Source organism: Drosophila montana, unplaced genomic scaffold (genome assembly GCF_035044405.1).
Source record: "Drosophila montana isolate Dmon_TW-CO22-7 unplaced genomic scaffold, ASM3504440v1 contig_1408_1, whole genome shotgun sequence".
NCBI lineage: Eukaryota > Metazoa > Arthropoda > Insecta > Diptera > Drosophilidae > Drosophila > Drosophila montana.
In genome coordinates this window covers 57,982-78,622 of record NW_026996360.1, presented here as the reverse complement: position 1 = coordinate 78,622, position 20,641 = coordinate 57,982, and the positions used below count along the sequence as shown (strand labels likewise).

Genomic DNA, 20,641 nt, shown 5'->3' with positions numbered 1-20,641 from the left:
AGAGTAGATCTCCCGCTTCATAATGGCTAGCGTATCCAGGCCACGCCCACTTCCACAAATTGCAGACATTTATATTAATCTGTCTCTGAACAGTGCATAGCATAGTCGGTTATACCCAATTCATACCAACGTTTTTTAGTGCACTGCAAAAGTCGACAGCGCGAAGTTTTTCAACAAAGTGGCAACGCTGTGCATTGTAAATATTTGCAACACGTACTAAGTGCATTGCAAGGTCGGCTAGAATGAAGATTTCATATATATTTACTGGCAATTCAAAATAGAAATTGTTTGTTTTCTAGTTCCAAGTTTCTTTTTGCATAATGGTAGAAATATCCTATGAAACAATACAACATTTAAAATAAATGTGGCATACCTCCAGATTGTATCCGATTCAACGATTGTAAAGTAGTATTACGTCGTGGAGGATTCCCATTAATTTACTGATTCACTGATATGGTATGTAGCACAATAATTCTAAGAACTATCGATGGCTAGATTTGGATGGCAGTAATACAAGAAACGTGTGTTAACTGGGCATTTATTTCATAAGTAACCGAAAGGATGAAATTATAAGATAACAATTAGTTCCAAGCCAGCAAACGGGTGCGCACTCAAATATATGTATATATAGATATAAATATAAATAAATTGCGACTAGTAATAAGGGTTGCCGCCTTGACGGGACTGACCGTACATTTGGCCCTCGGCACCACCAATACCGGGCAACGAGCTATAATAGTCGCCATTTCCTCTGCCCGAACGTTGATCCGTTGGCGAGCTGTTTGGTGGGAGGGAGGGGGGGTTAAGAGCAGGGCATTCCATATTAACTTTGGACTGGATGCACTTACTAGAGTCCGTTGCGCGAGTTCATTTCTCTCAAGACTTTTGTATATCGCAGTGGGCTGCGGTAGCCGGGACCTCCGAAGGAAGCCGATCCGCTCTGACAGTTCCTCGAGTCGTCATAGGACTGCAGTCCACCGCCATAACCACGCGGCTGAAGGTAGTCCTGACCCATCTCTGGTGGCTGGCCGTCGGGCGAGGACATACCGAAGCCTTCCATAGATTGATATTGACCATTTCCGTTACCTTGGCCGTAATCCATGCTTAAAATTTTTTTTTTTTTACGTTTTTTCACACGATAAATTTATCGAAAAATTTTGAAAAGCCGTAAAAAGTCCTATACAAATTTTTTTTTGGATACCTTTACTGTCCGAAAAGTTATTTGTAAATAAACATATGTCCGACTGTAGCCGGCACAGGCCACATTTGAATCGAGCTCATGGATAGCTTGATCCCAGAAAAAATCTGTAAAAATCTGTTAAAATCGAAAACAAAGTTCTCAACATTTTGGAAGCTGTGCCCAGCCATCGCAGATTTATGAGTCCATTTCCCTTGGCTGGACCCAAGTAGCTTGGCCAATTTCTTAACCCATTCGGACGGCGGCTTATCGCAGCAGCCGCAGAGCCAAGCAAAGTTTTTCAGCCGACAAAAAGAAAATGCCTCTAAAATCGCCATAATGGAAATCAAAACGCCAACCCGCTCCCCCGCCTTCCCCCCCCCCCCCCTCTCGCGGAGCCAATGAATATGCAGGAGGAGCTGCAGTAGTCGGCGAATAATTAAAATCGAGCAGCTCCTTGGGGAGGATTACACGAGCGCAGCCTCTGAGAGATACGGGCCACACTCCTTACGCTCGACAATTAAGTGCGGCTCGTAATCTGTCTGTCGTAATTATGGCTCCACGGCGTATTTATCTGCTGCAATTAGCGCCGTGCACGAGTCGCATATTTCACAGATCCAAAGATTGAATTGCACGGACCAAATTTGCATTGCGCTTAGATGCAGAGCTGGCTCCTTGGCCCCGGGACGCCAGCGAGCTGCGCAAGTTTATGTCTTTAATTAAATTTCGATAGAAAAAATATTCAGGTATTTAGACACCTTAATTCTTTGCTGTAATATTATTAGCAAAACTCTCCATTCGATTCTGTAAGAACTCCTTGTTGGACGCGCAGGCGCAAAGATGCAGGCCATATATTAAAATAATATATTTATTATAATAATAGGTAGTTAATTATCCATCTTTAGCTTGGTTTTACTAATAAACATTTTTAGTCGCAAAAGTTGGAAGATTGAGAAAGTTCAAATAGTGAGTTAATTACAATTGTAGCTCAAGGATGGATACATTAACGATATTATTTTGATTCATTATACCCTTGTGGGGAGTATTATAATTTTGACATAAAATGTGTAGCGCATAGAAGGAGGCATCTCCGAGCCTATAAAGTACTTATAAATATTCTAGATCAACATCAGCAACCTAGTTATTAAAGCCATGTCATTCTATCCGTCTGTCCGCCATCTGTTTCTGTGCGAACTAGTTATAGAGCTATAAAGCTATCATCTTAAAACTTTACATAGGTCCATCTTTCTGTTGCAGAAAAAATGTATGTCGGAACCGGCCGGATCGTACTATTATATATACACTATAAGTAGCAGCCATAGGAACGATCGGCCCAAAAGTAGGTTTCTTGTATGAAAAACTCGTTTGCTTATCAATGATATATAAATATATACCTAAACTTAGTTAGTTTTCCTACACTACACTATTCAAATTCTTATCAACATCAGACCATTATATCTTTTAACTCTATTTCTGGAGGTAACAAAATATTTGAGAATAAGTAGTGGTTTATATTTTTTTTACATTTTAGAAGTATGTTTTTATCTGCGCATAATAATAATTATACACTGTATAAATAACTGACTGTAGCTGGCCGGATAACTAATATAACTAAAATTATAAAAATATCTCGTTCCCTTAAATTAAATCTGACGAATTGAAAATATACGATAAAAATGTATTGCTGTCGAAAACATCTCGAGCAGAATCACAATATACAAATTCATTTCTAATATTCATTAAGGCCAAAACAATATTTGCAGCTATTAATTTAGTTGCAATTTATCGAAAATAAAAATAAAATAATTCTTTCAAATTTTTGGCGAGTTTAAATTTTCACACGACTATTATATCATATTGCTTCTATAGAAGTCTTCAGTTGCTGATATACTCAAAAAAATACAATATTATATATTATATATAACAATATATTTTATAATATATTATTAATAAACAGAAATTATATTATATTATAAAATATTTTTTTATTAATAAACAGTATTTATATAATATTGACCTAAAAGTATATCTAAAATTGCACTTAAGATTGAACTTGAGATTGAGCTGGAACTGTAATATTATAATCTTTGCTACAACTTTTGTTAACTCTCTTTGGGCTTTGATAAATCTAGATTTGTCTAGGATTGGCAGTTAATATGATATTTGATCAACATAGTCACAAAGTCGTGGGCATTATCTGCCCAGAGCGAATGGATCGCTGGAGGAGGTCTTCACGTAATAGATGCCAGTCTTGGGCACGGATGGTTCGCCGCCCATTCGGTGCGCTTGTCGCTGGCTCTGGTCACACTGCCACTTGCGCCTCTCCCGCTTGCAGGGCGTGCCCCAGAAGCCAGTCGGGGAGTTGATGGACTCGGCGAACATCTGATAGGCGCGTATGTGCGAGCAGCCCAAGTAGAAGCAGTTGCGTTGACGGAGTCCATAGTTCGGATAGAAGGTGGCGCTGCCCGTGGGCTTCAGGAAGCCAAAGTTGCCGCTGGTGTGCATGGACTCCACATACTTGGCATCGCTGGGATCGATGCGGAACTGGGCACTGCGATGGCGAAATTTCGGACCAGCCGGATCCAGAGCGAAGATCGTATTGTACTGCTCGGGCTTGAGGCGTTTGCCCGCGGCGCCGGCTATTTGGGCGCCCAGCGAATGCCCGACCAGGTACATGTCATCGTAGCTGGCCTGGAACTGGCGATGCAGATCACGTGTGAACTGCGCCAGCTGGGCACCGAACTCCTCGATTAGTTGAACCACGGAGAAGTAGTTGATGTTGGCGGAACTGGCGCTCCAGTCGGCAACGATCACATTATAGTCGCCGTGCCTCAAATAGGCGTTCTTCACGTCCCGGTTGAAGGAGCCGCGCGACTGGCTCATCCAGCCGTGAATGATGAGACGGGTGGGCAGCGATCTATTGAAGCCGGCATGGCGCCACTTCTGCTCGTTTTGGAAATCCAGCTCGCGTCCGCACTCGGGAAACTCGCGCTTGAACAAATAAAAGAGCATGCGATGGCGTGTGGTGCCAAAGGGATTCAGATTTCCGGCAATCTTCTTCAGGAACGACAAGTCCAGAAAGCTGCCAATGCCACGTGACTCGCTCAGATCGTTGTCGCACTTGTTCCACACACAATGCTCGGCGCCCTCGTACTCATCCGCCTCCAGCGTGGACTGCAGATCGTCGGGCTGCTCCTCTTCAAAGTCGCCGCGTATGCCAATGTCCACCTCGTCAGGATCTGGCAGCAGGTCCATAAACTCGCCCATCTCCGCCTCATAGCCCTCATCGATATGGTTGCTCTGGGCTGCAAAGGAACAGGTTTTCTTACGATTTGTGTCCCACTCCCCTCGGTTAAGCTTCTACTTACCATGCGCTGTGCCCATTAGCAGGACTACGGCAACTATTTGAAACCACATTTTGTCTCGGATCAGCTCTAAAAGATCTACACGAAGCGTCTATTAGACTCCACTGGGCACGTTCAGCTCACACGCTTGTTATATATACGCCAACTAATCAGAGTCTCAATCTGATCAGGGAGCCAGCGGCGTAGCGCCAAGACCTTGCACCCCCTTTGCAATCCAATTGCCAGACAAAGATCAGCTGCCAACGCCTCTGGAGCTTTCATCTGGCGATCTACGCTCAATCGAATTGGCATTGCCCACGGCAGCAGGCGGCACGCGTTTCCCAGCTAAGCAACTCTCCCATTGCAGCTGATCTCTAATTGCATTACCGGTTCTATATATACTATATATGGTATATATTAATACACATCGAGTGTTTGAACTTTTATGACTGCGACTCGATGACGTTTGGGAATTTCTTTAATTCGTTTGGGGCGTTTTTAATTGCAGATTTGAATCATGTTATTTTTCACCTTATAAACTAAATGACATAGGTGCTATGGGTCAATTGGAAATGTTAATAATTAGCAGAATGTCAATAGTTGCCATTTTTATCAGGAATATCAATTAAACAATAAGACTCATCGGTGCAATCGTCATAAAGTCTACATTGTTTTTTTTTTAAATTGATATTTGTCATTACTATATTATTATATACAAGAATAATGTTGCCAGATTTAGATGCCAAATTGATCTAGAGACCAAACCATGAACTAAGAGCCAAATCTCGTTAAAATCTGATGAGATTTGACCGAGTTATGGCTGTGGGAAACCATTTCTACATGATTTTTAATATATCTATGTACATATGTATGTATGTATGTATGTACGTATGTATGTATGTATGAATGTATGTGTATGTGTATGTATGTATGTATGTATGAATGTATGCATGTGTATATATGTTATATGCATGCATGTATAAACGAAGGAATGAATGAAGGGATGAATGCATAAATAAATGTGTCTGAATGTCTGTATGTAATTATGTATGTATATATGTGTGTGTGAATGTGTGTGAGTATGTGTGGCGTGTGTGTATGCATGTATGTGCGTATATATGTATGTATGTATGCATATAAGTCATCTTCTATACCAATAGCAGACCAATTTGTCTTGTTGCGCGGCAAATTTATTAAAGCTGCCCTCCTCCTCGATTCTCAAACATTTAAGTAAGGCTTGCAGGCTTCACCTATAAAGTTGGCGCAGGCGGCTTCAACGCTGGAAGCTGAGGAGCCGGAGGAGCAGGAGGAGGAGCACCAAGGAGGAGGCGTGAGTTTGTAAGTATGTATGTAGGTATGTATGTAGGTATGTATGTACATAGGTATGTATGTAGGTATGTATGTAGGTATGTATGTATGTATGTATGTAGGTATGTATGTAGGAATGTATGTGGGTTTGTGGTATGTGGTATGTAGGTATGTATGTAGGTATGTATGTAGGTATGTATGTAGGTATGTATGTAGGTATGTATGTATGTATGTATGTAGGTATGTATGTAGGAATGTATGTGGGTATGTATGTATGTATGTATGTATGTATGTATGTATGTATGTATGTATGTATGTATGTATGTATGTATGTATGTATGTATGTATGTATGTATGTATGTACATATGTATGTATGTATGTATGTATGTATGTATGTATGTATGTATGTATGTAATTACGTATGTATGTATGTATGTATGTAAGTATGTATGTTTTTTTGTGTGTGTATATGTATGCATTTGCAAATAATTATATCTTTCTATATATTGCCGCTGCTCTGCAAATCAAAAAAATAGGTATTTTTGATGTTGCCCTTTTAAGCGATTCTCACAAATGTAAGTAAAGCTCGTGTGCTTCATCAATTTAGCATTTGGCATCTAGGATATTTGAGGGTACAATTTTTACATGAATTTTGACTAAGAATAATGTTGCCAGATTTACCAAACAATTTTATATATAGAGATTATAGATATACATTATTTTGCTTCTTTTGTCTTATGGAAGTTATATAATGAAATCACAAGTGATACGGTCCATAAACGAAAGCTTTAATTTGAATCTTCATCTCACTTATAATAGAATATTTTATTGTATGTTAATTAACAACTTATATATTTTTCTCATGATTTTTCTGTTCTTGCTGGTTTGATTCACATTAAATAAACTGGGATCCGGTCGCCAACCTTTTCGTTATAATAACTTTCCTTCAAACTTATAATTCGAGTAATGTTGGTTTTCGATAATATCTTTCAATGATTTATTTTATAAAGTAAAATAAGCTCGCAAAAAGTAACGGGCTTGTGTCATGTGTTACGTATTAATCAGCTTTGAGTCGTCTGCAATAATTTTTTGTCAGTGTGGCAATATATGGTAAAAGTGGCAGCACCATAGCTAATCGATACGCTGCAAATATATCGATAGTTATTCTTATGGCTTCCATGTTATCAATAACAAAGAACAAGCACAATTGTAAATACCAATTGCCTTCCGTAAAGATAGCCGCACATCGCGGTTACAACAAATCAATAGAATGAGTCTTGACGACGTCATCTACGTAATATGCCTGCTGGCCTGCATTGGCGCCGGAAGTTACGTGAAGAAAATCCGCGATGAGTCGCAGCGCAAATGCATTTGCTCAACGCTGGGCATTATTGTTGTTGTTGTCGTCTCGGGCTTCCACAGCCTGCACTGTGCCATCTCCGCCGCACTGGGCACGGCCAGTGTGCTCCTGGTGCATCCCAGGTAAGTGGAGTGTCTGTGCGTGTGTGTGTTTTCTTTTTGATATTCAATTTCAATTTATCCATAAACATATTTCCAGCAAATGTCACTTGGTCACATTTGTCGTCATGTTTGGCTATCTGGTTTTTTTCCGGCTTGCGTACCTCTTTGGCCTGCCAGCGGTGCCCGGCCATACCAACATGATACAAATGTTGCTTACCCTGAAGGTTAGTTGCATAACTATAATTGGCTTCGCCTTGACCGGCCTTTTCTGAACTCTTCACTTAGGTGTCTGGCATTGCGTTTGAGAAAAACGCAGCCTGGAAGCGTTTAAAAGCACGCGACGAACAGGACAACAATGAGCAGCGAGATGTCAACAGCGAGCCCAGCATCGAGATTACGGACTACGATATAGACTTGCAGAATTTGAGTGCCACAGAGATTGTGCACTATAGCTTCAATTACGTTGGCATTCTCACAGGTCAGTTTACAAATGCTATGCATATATTCATGTCTTTATCTAATTATAAAGTCGAGGCACAGTAAAAGCTCGCTTGGGTGGACATCCACAATTCCAGTTTTTGTTCCGCTAAAGTATAGTGCTTAAAAGAAATGTCAAACAAAAGCTGAAATGTAAAAAAGAATATCCTATGTCTAATGGCGCTGTCCGTTAATAGAGTTTTCACTGTAGTTGCCATTGCATGCGTTTGTGCTTATGCTTGTAGCCTTACATGTATGCAATCTATGCCTTCACCTTGAATTGCTTGTTGCTGTACGATTTGCAGCCGGTGCCAAAGTCCATTTATTCAGTTGTCTGAACTAAAGCTGAACCCACAAATAGTAAACATTTTATGGCTGGTTATCTATAGATGCGAATAATCACTGTACATGCACTTACACGTCTTATCTATACGCACTGTCAGCATGTCTTTCTATTTATAAACGAATATTGCAGAATTTCATTTAGAACTTAATTATAATAAGTCTTTATCGTAAATTGATAAAACTATTTAGTTAATCTACGAATAATATTTGCTTATTTAGGTTTAATTGTATAAATAGTAAAACTCTTGTTTAATTTATATCCATTTCTCTAGATTTTTTGTAAACTATTTTTACCATTACCTTTTGCTTTCCTTTTATATATTTTGTAAACCTTTTTATATTTGTTAACTACATTTTTGCTTTAAATCATTAATTTTTGGCTACTTTAATTTGATATATTTTGTTTTAAGAGTTTACTTATAAAAAGCTGAAGCAACTTGAAAGAAATAGAAGATCTGAAAGTCAAAAACTGGTTTAATTCCCATTTAAGACTTTACAAGCAATTAAGTGAAGAGTTTAACGAAATGATTAAAAGAAGATTAATTATTTATTTTCGATAAAAAACACATAATTATGTATGTATTTAACACTCTCTTTGGATTTGCCTAAATGCAAATGTATAACTAATTTTGTATCTTTCAGGCCCATATTATCGCTATCGTACATATCGTGACTACTTCGAGATGCCATTTAAGGATCATGCGCCCTGCGCAGAGGCAACCATTGAGCTGCTCAAGTCGGCTGTCTTCTACTGCAGTCTATATCTGCTGACCAACTACATTTGGCCACTGGACGTAAGTACATGAGACAATTAAATATTAATGAACGAAAGTTGACATTCTATTAATTTCAGTACGCGCTTAGCGATGAGTTCTACAACGATCGATCGGTTCTCTACCGCCTTTTATATGTGTGGCCTACATTCTTCATTTTCCGCGCACGCATCTACACAGGCCTGACATTGAGCGAGTGCGTCTGCACAATGGCAGGATTTGGTGCGTATCCCGATGAGGCAGATGTCACCAATGGAGAGGGTCCGCGCAAGCGTTATCAGCACATGAAACGAGATGCCGAGAAGCGTAGCTACAATTTTACAACAATCGTGAACACACGCGTCCTCGAAGTGGAGCGCTGCTGGACTTTCCGCGAGGGCATGAAGCACTGGAACGTGTGCGTTCAATATTGGCTGGCGGTGAATGTCTACAAACTGTTTCCCATCAGAAAATATAGGTGAGTGTGCATAAACAATCTACATGTGTGCTGTTGCCCTGTAGCTCAATAATACTAGCTAAAGTTTAGTTGGTTTAATTGAGCTTTGTGCAAGCATAGTTGTTAGTTTTATCGTCTTGATGTTGTAATTATTTTAATGGATACTTGCCCAGGCTAGAAAGGTATTCAAAGTATCGTATTTAAGGAGTTTCTCAACTTATATTCTTTTACTAAACATTATTTTCACTTTTAGAACGGGCGCCACGTTTCTGTGCTCGGCGTATTGGCATGGCTTCCGGCCGGGACACTACTTCTGCATCATGGGCGCACCATTTTACGTTCCCCTGGAAGACATGTGGCATAAGCTTGTGCGCAAGGATGCTGTCGGCCTGCGCCGCACCGTAATTGATGTCATATTCTGGATATCCAAGTGGTTCGCCTTCAGCTACCTGGGCACCGCCTTTTTGCTGTCCTCGTTCGACAGCATTTGGCGCTTCTACAGCTCCGTCTATCACATTGGCTATATCACTTGGGCGCTTCTGGTAGTCTTGGGTCTGTACCTCACAAAGCTCAAGAAGACGGCCGAACGCAAAGCAAAACGCGCTGCGGACTCCATTGCTCCTTCTGAAGAGCCAAGCACATCCAAACAAAAAGCGCAGTAAGAACATAATTCAAATATGCAGCACGAACACAATTATTAAATAGTTAAATACTGCAACTTTCCGTGTTCCATTTATACATAGATGTTGTAGATTGTTAGTCAAATTCTTATATATATGTACACCATAAGATATATTACGAACTTTTTATATTGTTCAAATTCTTGACAAAAACACTAAAGTTAAACCGTAGCAGCTTCATAATTTAATATAAATAAATATATTAAATATTGTAGCTCCAAATTTGTCATACAAAATCTATACCCTTATAAATGTACACAAAATGAGTTACATCTCCATTAAACATGTACAAACATTCTTGATCAGGACAATGAGATGAGGTATATGAATCAAACGTACCAATATATAGTTTCTTCTTATGATTTAATAAAATATGTTAACGAATTTAATTGGAAAAAACAAATGGAGTGGCTAAGAATATAAAAATTTATAATTTATACACACGTTTGGCTGTAAGGTTAATTATTCTTTGACAGTCCAAACAAATTTTTCCCTGAATTATACAAATATTCAATTGAACTTATTGAAGCTTTAAATGGTTATATAGTTTTCTAAAATTTAATCTAAATATTATCTACCAAATGGAATATATATTATAAAAAATTAAAAAAAAAACAACTGCAAAATATATCAGCTGCTATATTCCGAAAACAAAAGAAAAGCAAGTGTTGAAAAAGTTTCTCAGATATTGCGGCTTTATTTTTGAAAACAATATATTAAAATTAAAATACAAGCTTACCAGACTATAGTTTATTTTATTTACTTTCAAACTTAAACATCATTAAAATATTTAACAAAGATTTCTAAAGTTTTATACAAAATGCTGGTATTGAGATTGATTGAGCTATGCAGTTTGAAAAACAAGGAAAAATTCGAGATGTATATAGATATGAATAATACAAGCAAATATTATAAAATTCGAGTGGAAAGATTTTTGTTAGTGCTTCGATTTGTTCTACTGAATGCGAATAATGTTATGTCGATTTGTTGTATGTAATTATCTAGAGAAAAGAATACTTAAACCAATTGTTGGTCTCCATAAGCTCTATATGTAGATTAAGGATTTTGTAATTGTTTTTTTTTTTAATTTATATTCGATACCAGCTCGAATTTGGTCTAAATTCAATGCGTTTCGATTTCAGTTTCATAAATTTAGTTTCTTCAAATGTGGAGCATGGCAAGAGAGATTTCCTGTTGCGGTAGGTAATGCTTGTGCCCGCCAAATACCACAGAGGCGAGGGCAAAAGCGAGTGTCAGGCCGTTGTCGGCTCATCGGTAACCAGGGATAGGCGACGCTTCACATCCTGCGTGGTGTTGTAGGCGCCACAATGCACGCACTTGAGTCCGATGAAATGAAATTTGGTTTTTGAAGTCTGCAAAGGAATGATCAAAAAGCTGATCAAAAAATCGAATGGAACTATAATCTGTGCGTGGGTTACCTTGTGACAATCGTTGCAAAAGATGTGCACACGCTGATTCTCGTACTTGAGTGGAACGGGCATGCGCAGCGCCTGGGCATCCAGGTACTCCCACAGCGCCGTCATGTCAATCAGCGATGTTTGGCAGGTGGGGCAGGTGTAGTGACCCGAGGCCAGCAGCTGATCGAAGCACATTTTGTGCAGCAGATGCCCGCAGTCCGGAATGTGGCATGGAATGCGCGACGTGTGTATATCACCCAGGCAGACGGGGCAATGCGAACGCGAGATATTCTCCACGCACTGCAAGACAAAATATATAAACGGTGAGTCCCCATATTTTTTATATCTTTTCATCTTTCTCCTGAGCCAGCATGGATTAAACTTTTAAATTATTACCGGTTTCTTATCGACAAATAAACTTTCAATATGTTTGCCAACTTTTCGGAGCCAAGAAATTTGACGTTTTACGCAACTTCATAAACTGGCTTTGCGTTTAAATTTCAAATATCTATAGCCATTAGGAAACCAGTTCAGCAATGATTCTGCATAAATTTGAATACTCAAGGCTACTATTTCTTCTAATGATCCGCAATCTATCTATGCACATATCCAATTCGCCAGCAGTGTCAGGGCTAGCCGCAAAAAAAGCTACCATTAAATTCAGATAGTCCAAATCGAATGCTCTTGCTGTGATTCATTTCCTTAAAAAGCATTGTTAGGGCTTTCGATTTTAGCCAAATGATATGATATCATAGAGTACATAGACATGCCAAAAAATGTGCTAGCCATAAACTTGGTAGAGTTTGACTTTGAATAATTGAGGTATATTATTTTCATAAATCAAGTGTATGATTGTTAAATCGATTATTGAAACCAATTTATATGATATATGTACATGCCTGATGTATAAACAATAAATTATTTTTATCTGCATCATGTATCCATCAATTTAATTTGGTAGCTTAAATCATGAATCAGTTGTTATTTATTTTTTGTTAAGTTAGACACATTTAACCTAAAGGCTAGACAATTTATGTGCGCTTATAATTCTCAAGTTGTTCAAGCGCAAAAAACCTTGCTCGCGCTTGAAGAAGAAAAAGATAAAAACAATATTTTTACTTGTAGCTAACTGATTTACTTAAACGCTTAAAAGCTTTATATAATTTAACCGATTTGCATGTCAAGCGGTTTTTTTCCAATGAGTAAACAGTTAATTAAGTATGAAGTATGAGTATATGCCTAAGTTTGACCTATGCAAAGCTGAAGAGTTGAAAAATTATTTAATATCTTCATCTGTTAAAATTAATAATGGAAATCTGCTTACCCTGTGTCCATCGATCTTCAGCTGCATCGGCAGACACATGTTGCATACCTCGCAGTGAAAGAAGTTGTGGGCACCGCCGATGCGGCAGATGCCACAGCCATGACAATGATATTGCTGCTTGTCCGCATCATCGAACAGATTGCAAATGAGGCACGTGTACTGTAAAGGAATAATATGTATCAATTGGAGAGAGAGGAAGGGGGAGAGGGAGTTGGAAGGTTGGCACTCACCTTGCCGAAGCGTACGCCGCACTTTTCGCATTGCTCCTGCACCTTTTGCCGCGTGTTGCACTCGGAACAGATGAGTTCGGTGAGTGTTTTCCGATCGAAATGATGCGATTCGTTCTCATCATGGCAGAAGCGGCACTTGTAAAACTTATTGCAGCACGGTGTCTGCAAAGAGTACAGGGTAAGAACTATGATACATATTGATTTAAAACAATAAATCTTAAGAAGAACTTAAGTATTTTATGGATTCGATGAAAGGTTTTTGGGAACATCAGAACTTGTGTTCTGAAGACGCAAGAACCTTTTTATTATATCTTGTGAGCTTAAATCAAAGTTTAACAGAAAGACAGCCTATCTAAAACTCTATCTTAAAATTTTTTTTAAAAGTTCACCAATGCATATTAATAATTTACCGACTCACTTTATATTTTCTTGACTATATACAACTTTATCGAAATCATCATGGTAAAGTGCATGTTAAGCTTACAATGAACATGCGAATGCAACTCTGAGTCTTGGAAGACGCATGAGGCAACAAACAAACAAAGAATTCATTCATCAATTTTAGAAAAATATTAAAATATAGCTGCTATATCAAAAGTTTATCGACTAACTTAATATTTTCTTGACTATATACAACTTTATTGAAATCATCATGGTAAAGTGCATGTTAATCTTACAGTGAACATGCGAATGCAGCTCTGAGTTTTGGAAGAAACATGAGGCAAACGAAATTCAATACCAAGTGAAGCTGTTCGTGAAATGAGAGTAAGAGGAAACGGCTGCCTGGAAACTAGCGACTGGCATTTGGTACGTGACCAACCGTTCCGAAACAATTCCATTTAGTTTGGTTTTGGACCTGCGAGCTCGGAACTTAGCATTACCATAAACATTGCAGACGCAACTCAATTAAGAGAGTCATAAAGCTTAATTAAATCAAACCGAAACTGAAATCGAAGACATGCGGCGCCCGTGGCCAATTTGTGGCAAATAAACAATGCTCAGCACAGAAACGCGCCGGTTCATTAGTTGCCTGCTAATTGTTTGGCTAAATACGCTTATTTCCCACATAGATATTTTCGGACTGCCAATATTTAGTTACAATTAAATATTCGGTGCATTGCAGAGTCCCCGATGTCAATATTCAATCAGGTTTCTCGACCTCCAAGCAATTTCGACACGCCCATGCTCCGACACGAGCTGACCATGAGATATCTTTACAATTCTAAAATAATAATTCACTTGCACGCTTGACATATTCTTAATTGGCCACGCAATATTCGCAGTTCAAATTTTGGAATTCCGCGGTGCGAAAACTTCGATTTTAGTTTTTCGATAATGGATAATAGACTGGTTAAAAGCTTGGCTTTTCAGTTATATTTACAAAATTTTTGCCCGTTGTACTGAAAATATAATATACAATATATATTTTCATATACAAGATGCGGGCTAGATTTGACGCCTACCCAAAATTTGGCAGCTACCAAATAAGGTTAGGTAAATGCAATAGTTGGGGACCAAAGTTCCTTATATTTTCGGAGCTAGGTCTGCCTTACTAGGTTTCGGTTCACATGTTCTTTGGATAAATGATTCGGTTAAAGTTTTGTAAAAAGTAAACTAAAATTCCGGGTTCGAACGAAATCGGCTTAAAGCCGGGTTGCAGCTTTACTTTTTACACACTTTGTTTTAATATATCGTTACAAAATTACCCATGTTCAATGGGTTCCGGGAATAAAATAATTCAGAGTTGTATAATTTTAGATGGAACCCCTCGAATAAGACTATCTAGCTACTTGAACCGTTCAACCATTCTTGATATAAATATTATGAAACCATTGAAAATGTGTAAAAAGGGCATATTGTTTTTCTGCTAATGTATGTTAGTATATATATTCTTGATCAGAATCAATAGCCGAGTCGATCTTACTTTGTCCGTTTGTTTGTCCGTCTGTCCGTCGATCTCAAAACCTATCAGAGCTAGAGACTAGATTTTGAATGCAGTTTCTATAATCGATAATCGATAGCTTGCCCCGTTTTCAAACAATCGATAAATATAGATATCTTGTTTTTTGAGAAAATCTCTTAGGATTGTAGAGCTTGAACATGTAGCTTCTAGAATATTATATACAGATCGATATATTTCATTTTATAGCTACAGATTCTTATCAACATCATTTTGTATAAGCTACACTTCACTCTTATAATAATTATACTTAAAACCTCTTTTAACTCAATATCTATATCCCTAGGCATACAACATTTTCTTTTATTTTGAGAGGAAAACCAAGTCTATTATTTCAATTAAACATTTAAAGTGGGCGGAAATAATTGTTAAATAAAATGGCGAATTTGTTAAGGAGATATCCGTGTCTATATTTACTCTTCTGCTGGGTACTATCGCCAGAAGAGTACGCAGCATTCGGTGTGTTATGAAAAACTCTGATCGCATTTTCATACGTGCATTGAAGCTTTGCTCTCTTGTTGCTATAAATAAAACAAAAACACTTGCAATAAAAGTAAAGTACATTTAAAGCCGGTTTCTTTGATTTTCCCGCTATCATAATTTTTATTTAGCCGCAAAACTCATTTCCATTCATTCCAAACATGATGTCAAAAGCCTAACGCCCACTTGGATGGGCTGTAGCTTAGAGAAAAGGCGTACGCCTTGATAACTTCGGTTTCCGAGTCCATTTATATATAAAAAAGAATACTTAACTGTGTACTAAATAACTTAAACTATTACAAGCAATAAATTTAACAAAGATGAGACAATTTTAAAATAAAAACGAGAAAGTTAAAATATCTTCGCCACGCCGAAGATTTAATACCCTTGTAGATACTTTCCTTTGGCAGATATATGAGAAAAGCGCATCTAAAAAATGCTGAGTTTGTTGAAAATAACTTTGAAAATAGAATATTTTGCCAGTTGGGATCCTACTATTCCACCGACCTTTCCTATAACAGCTATATGATATAGTGGTCCGAACTAGATAAGATTATACATATATATGAGAATCATAATAGAACAAACAATTCTGAGTTTGGATCAGTTATCTTAATATAAGAAAAGGTTTCCAACTTTTCGAACGATCGTTCCTATGGCATCTATATGATCGGACTGGTTAGTACTACCTGCAACTGAAAGACAGACCTATGTAGAGTTTCTGGACGATAGATTTAAAACTGAGAGACTTTGAATAGAAACAGACAGAGGGACATGGCTATATCAATCCAGCTATTTGATGCTGATCTAGAATATATAAACTTTATGGGTTCGAAAATGTCTCCTTCACATTTCATGGTTATAATGCGCTCTACAAGGGTATATAAAAATGGAACAGTCGGTAAATTTGTGTAGGTCGAACTAATTCCAAGCAACTGCAGAATGAGAACACGGTCTTCTAAACGATCTATAACACACGTTTATGCATATTAAATTGAGTTCACCTGATTCAATAATAGGTACTATATAAACATATGCATATCTATGTAAGAAACCCGACACACACTATAAATTTAATTTGTTACTGGCTAAACACTCAGATAATTTAACGTGCACACACAGGCCCCTAAAACGTGCAAATAAATGTCGAGCACACAAATTTCCGTGACATTTTTTAATTTTCAACAAACGAATGTTAAAAACCAAGCTGTTTATGGATTTTGTTTACTTAAAATATGACTAATATGCAAAACATTTCCAAGCAATTACCTAAAAAATTAGCAATTATTATATGCTGGCAGAACAAACGATTACTGAAAACAATTATTTACCGACTTCTTTTAAGACTTATCACACTCGAAGTTTTACAGTTCACACAAATTAGCTGTCTGGAACAGCTTCTAATGTTCCTGTCAAAGCTCATGTTAGTTGACAAGCGGACAATTTGTGCGCAGAGGTGGCAACCTCACGACAACAAGCTGGCAACACCCAAGCGTCTGTTTGGGAAAACTCAGCTCATTTTTTCACCATTAAACTTTCGATCAAATATTTGCTGTTAAATATTTAGATATATTTAAGGGTGCTGCCATATTTTGAATACATTGCAAGGTGGCAACACGCTAATAGAAGATATTTAAAAGGTTTTTTTCTAGAAAAATTTATTAGAACTTAGAAATTGTAGATTCGACAAATATTATTAAAAGATAAAACGAATCGCTTAAACTATTTTCTTTGTATGTTAAAACGAAATTAATGATTTAACTTTTTAAAAATATTGTTTTTATCGATGGAATTTAAATTCTTTGCTGCTAGATCATAAATCTCAACATATTCACTTGTGAATACTCTTTAATCTCATCGATCCATAATTTAATTATTTGCCAGACACTGTGCCAATCGGCACTTATTTTGGCATCAGATACATATAATGCCCAAACTGAAGCTAATTGCCAAAAAGGCAAGTGCTGAAAATAGTACAGAAACAAGCGCTTTATTTATGCACTCACAAAAAAAAAGCAGAAAAAAAAGTGCTAATATTTAATTTAACAATAAAGATAAAGGCTCGTAAGTTAGACGGGATCAATGGAGGTGCTAAATAGGCGCTCACTTTCAGATCTACTGCAATCGAATTCTTTCTGTGAGTAAGCTAGAGGTTCTTGTCGAGAGTGTACGACTAGTAGATACCCTACGGCCTGATTGTTAACTTAATTTATTACGCTTTTCTTTTTTTTATCAATTTATATATAAAAGTGAAGAATTTCTAACAGATGATATGGCTTTTGTTTTATAATTTTATATAATATATATACTTTTTGTCTAAGGAATTCTCTGAGAAATAAATTCTAATGCTAATACGAAAATCGTATTATTTATTTATTCCCTTTCGTTTCCCTCAGAATGTTAAAGAAGTTTTCACAACTTTCATTCTTGATTATCATTTTTTTAAGGGTAAATACTCAAGTGTGCTTTTTCTGTTATATTCAATATAATATATATTCTTTTTTTTTGTTTTTGTTATTTTTGTTGGATTGTGGACACAATTCACAGGCAAACACTAATTCTCCCAATTGAGCCCAAATTATGCAGGCACACAACGCACAAAAGAAATGTAGCCGCAATTGTGAGTATCTGTGTATTTGTATCTGAATATGTATCTGTATCTGTGTATCTGTATCTGTATCTGTATCTGTATCTGTATCTGTATCTGTATCTGTATCTGTATCTGTATCTGTATCTGTATCTGTATCTGTATCTGTATCTGTATCTGTATCTGTATCTGTATCTGTATCTGTATCTGTATCTGTATCTGTATCTGTATCTGTAACCGTATATGTGTCTGTATCTGTATCTGTATCTATATCTGTATCTGTATCTGTATCTGTATCTGTATCTGTAACCGTATCTGTGTCTGTGCGGAACCTACGATTGTTTGTTTGTTTAGAAACGTATAAATAAGTTGAAATGTTCGTTTGTGGAGGCAACTTCAGGAAAAGCGCCACAACGACGAAAACCAGAAGCCGACAAGGCGAGGCGCCTCCGTAAATTGCCACGTGGTCGACATAATCAATGATATTTTATTTTAGCAAAAAGCGCCACAAATTGCAAATTACCTAAAATGCTCAGATGGTAAAATAAATAAAATGTTAACCTTGGGTTGGTTTTTTTTTTTTTGGTACTTTTCTTAGCAGCAATTGAAAAAAAAAGACTTTTTTTGAACATTTCTCAGATGATATAGAAAGGAAATTGGTTCAATTAGAATGTGCGCTTCCTAAGATCTTGCGATACATTTTATTTAAAGACACAGATTTATTGGGCAATAGCTTATTTGAGATATTCTCGAATAAAATTAATCAATAATTCGACTTCGAAATTTGTATTTTCATTTAATTAATAAGGCTTTAAATACTTTTTATTGTAAAAAAAATTTTAGCTCGAAAATGAATTTAATTGCTATTTAAATTGATAGCAGGGGGATCTACATTATATTAGAACTTTATTTTTTATTTATTCTATTTCTATTCAATTTTTATTCAATTTTTTATCCTATTTCCATTCTTTTTATATTCTATTTCCATTCTATTTCTATTCTATTTCAATTCAATTTCTATCATATTTATATTTTAGTTCTATTTACAAATGAGAATTGCCTTAAGGCAATCATAGGATTGATCTGCGTATAATATATTTTTTTTTAAAGTTTTTGTTAAAATTTGCATTCTGAAAGCTGAAGAATAACTAACAAGAACAGACTTAGACTTAAAGGAGACTTATTCAAGACTAGGATTGGAATAGATGTTGCAAGGCTTACCACAAACATGGCGCGTCGCTTGTAGTGCGTGCAACCGAAACGCAATGATTCCGGCGTCGTTGGCTGCGTTGCATCAATGTTGTTGCACTTGTTGCTATCGTGTGGAAATTGATCGTGTTGCTGTTGTTGCTGTTGATGCTGCTGTTGCTGTTGCTGCTGTTGCTGTCGCTTGATGTGGGCGACAACAGCAACATCCTTGATGGCAATGTTGCTAGCCTCCATGGCGGATTCGACGTGATTCCTATTACAGTATTTGTTGCTGTTGCTGTTGTCAACAATATTGCTGTTGCTGCCATCAAATTTGAGAGCCGGCGTCGAGTGTGATTTTCGCAAGTGAACAGCAGCAGCAGCTGTTGCTGTGCTTGTCGCTGTGACTGTGACTGAGACTGAGACTGAGGCGGGGGTGTTGGCAGACGTTGAACACGACGCGGCGCACGATGCCAGCGCCGTTGGCGACATAATCAGCTGTTGTCGCTGTCGTTGTAGCTGTTGTTGTTGCTGTTGTTGCTGTTGTCGCGCTATCTCAGTTACAGTTGCTGTAGCTAAAATAGCAAGCGACGTTGATGATGATGACGATGATGATGATTGTGCTATTGTTGTTGCTGCTGCTGCTGCTGCTGTTGTTGTTGTTGTTGCTGACGCAGCCTCCAGTGAGGTCGCCAGCGACTGCGACGACAAAGTCGTTGACGATGAATTTAAATTGAGTTGATTGAGTTCTTTTGTATTGGTAAATGTTTCTACATCAATGTTGCTTTTATTGCTGTTGTTGTTGCTGTTGCTGTTGCTATTCTTATTGTGGTTTTCACTTAGCGATATTCTTTGCTGCCTCTGCTGTCGCTCAAATTTGTTGCAGCCCCCGTTGCCCAGCCAATTGCTGCTGCTGTTGGCGCTGTTGCAGTCGTCGCTGCTGTTAATTGCTACCATCGACGCTGCCTTTTCAATTGCTTCAATATTTAAATGATTTGCCGCTGCCGTTGCGACATAAACTTTGTCTTTGTTCGTTTTGGTGCCGTGCCTTTTATTGTCTTGGGGCTGCTGTTGGCTTGGCTCATCAACAACAACAACAACAATCACAACGCGGCTGCTGCTGTTGATGTTGCTGTTACTTTTGATGCCCTCTGCAAACTTTCGTTTGTGTAACTTTTTATATTCAATTCGCGGTTCGTCCACGCCAGCAAATATGTTGCTACTTCCAAAGCTTTAATAGGCAACAGTGTGCCAATATTCATTTGTTTGGCAAATTCAACACGTTACAAAAACAAATTTTATGTAATTGTATTCAACATTGTTGGCATTGCGTAGCTTTTTATATTTTCCGAACAACAAAGTAAACACACATCACCTTTCTATTTTGTAGAAAAATTCATAAAACAAGTATTCATATATTAAATCTTTAGAATATTATTTTAAATTTTATTA

The 20,641-nt window shown here is 37.5% G+C and overlaps 4 protein-coding genes across 4 annotated transcripts; 1 reads left to right on the top strand and 3 right to left on the bottom strand.

Moving 5' to 3' along the window:
• Window positions 1-522: 522 nt before the first annotated feature.
• LOC135428153 (uncharacterized) lies at window positions 523-1,218 on the bottom strand. The gene is made up of 2 exons (XM_064681975.1): window positions 849-1,218; window positions 523-778 (listed from the first exon to the last, which is right to left on the bottom strand). The coding sequence occupies exons 1-2, from the start codon at window positions 1,100-1,102 to the stop codon at window positions 655-657; spliced, it is 378 nt and encodes a 125-aa protein (XP_064538045.1). The 5' UTR covers window positions 1,103-1,218; the 3' UTR covers window positions 523-654.
• A 1,990-nt stretch (window positions 1,219-3,208) lies between these two features.
• Window positions 3,209-4,748, bottom strand: LOC135428118 (phospholipase A1). The gene is made up of 2 exons (XM_064681936.1): window positions 4,546-4,748; window positions 3,209-4,482 (listed from the first exon to the last, which is right to left on the bottom strand). Exons 1-2 carry the CDS (start codon window positions 4,592-4,594, stop codon window positions 3,371-3,373), a joined length of 1,161 nt encoding a protein of 386 aa, XP_064538006.1. The 5' UTR covers window positions 4,595-4,748; the 3' UTR covers window positions 3,209-3,370.
• A 2,250-nt stretch (window positions 4,749-6,998) lies between these two features.
• frj (farjavit) lies at window positions 6,999-10,802 on the top strand. Its single transcript, XM_064681924.1, has 6 exons — window positions 6,999-7,312; window positions 7,389-7,515; window positions 7,577-7,769; window positions 8,756-8,907; window positions 8,967-9,343; window positions 9,576-10,802. Exons 1-6 carry the CDS (start codon window positions 7,101-7,103, stop codon window positions 9,982-9,984), a joined length of 1,470 nt encoding a protein of 489 aa, XP_064537994.1. The 5' UTR covers window positions 6,999-7,100; the 3' UTR covers window positions 9,985-10,802.
• Window positions 10,803-11,042: 240 nt separating this feature from the next.
• Window positions 11,043-20,564, bottom strand: Rchy1 (Ring finger and CHY zinc finger domain containing 1). Its single transcript, XM_064681914.1, has 5 exons — window positions 19,223-20,564; window positions 12,975-13,136; window positions 12,745-12,903; window positions 11,442-11,720; window positions 11,043-11,375 (listed from the first exon to the last, which is right to left on the bottom strand). Exons 1-5 carry the CDS (start codon window positions 20,144-20,146, stop codon window positions 11,256-11,258), a joined length of 1,644 nt encoding a protein of 547 aa, XP_064537984.1. The 5' UTR covers window positions 20,147-20,564; the 3' UTR covers window positions 11,043-11,255.
• Window positions 20,565-20,641: the final 77 nt, after the last annotated feature.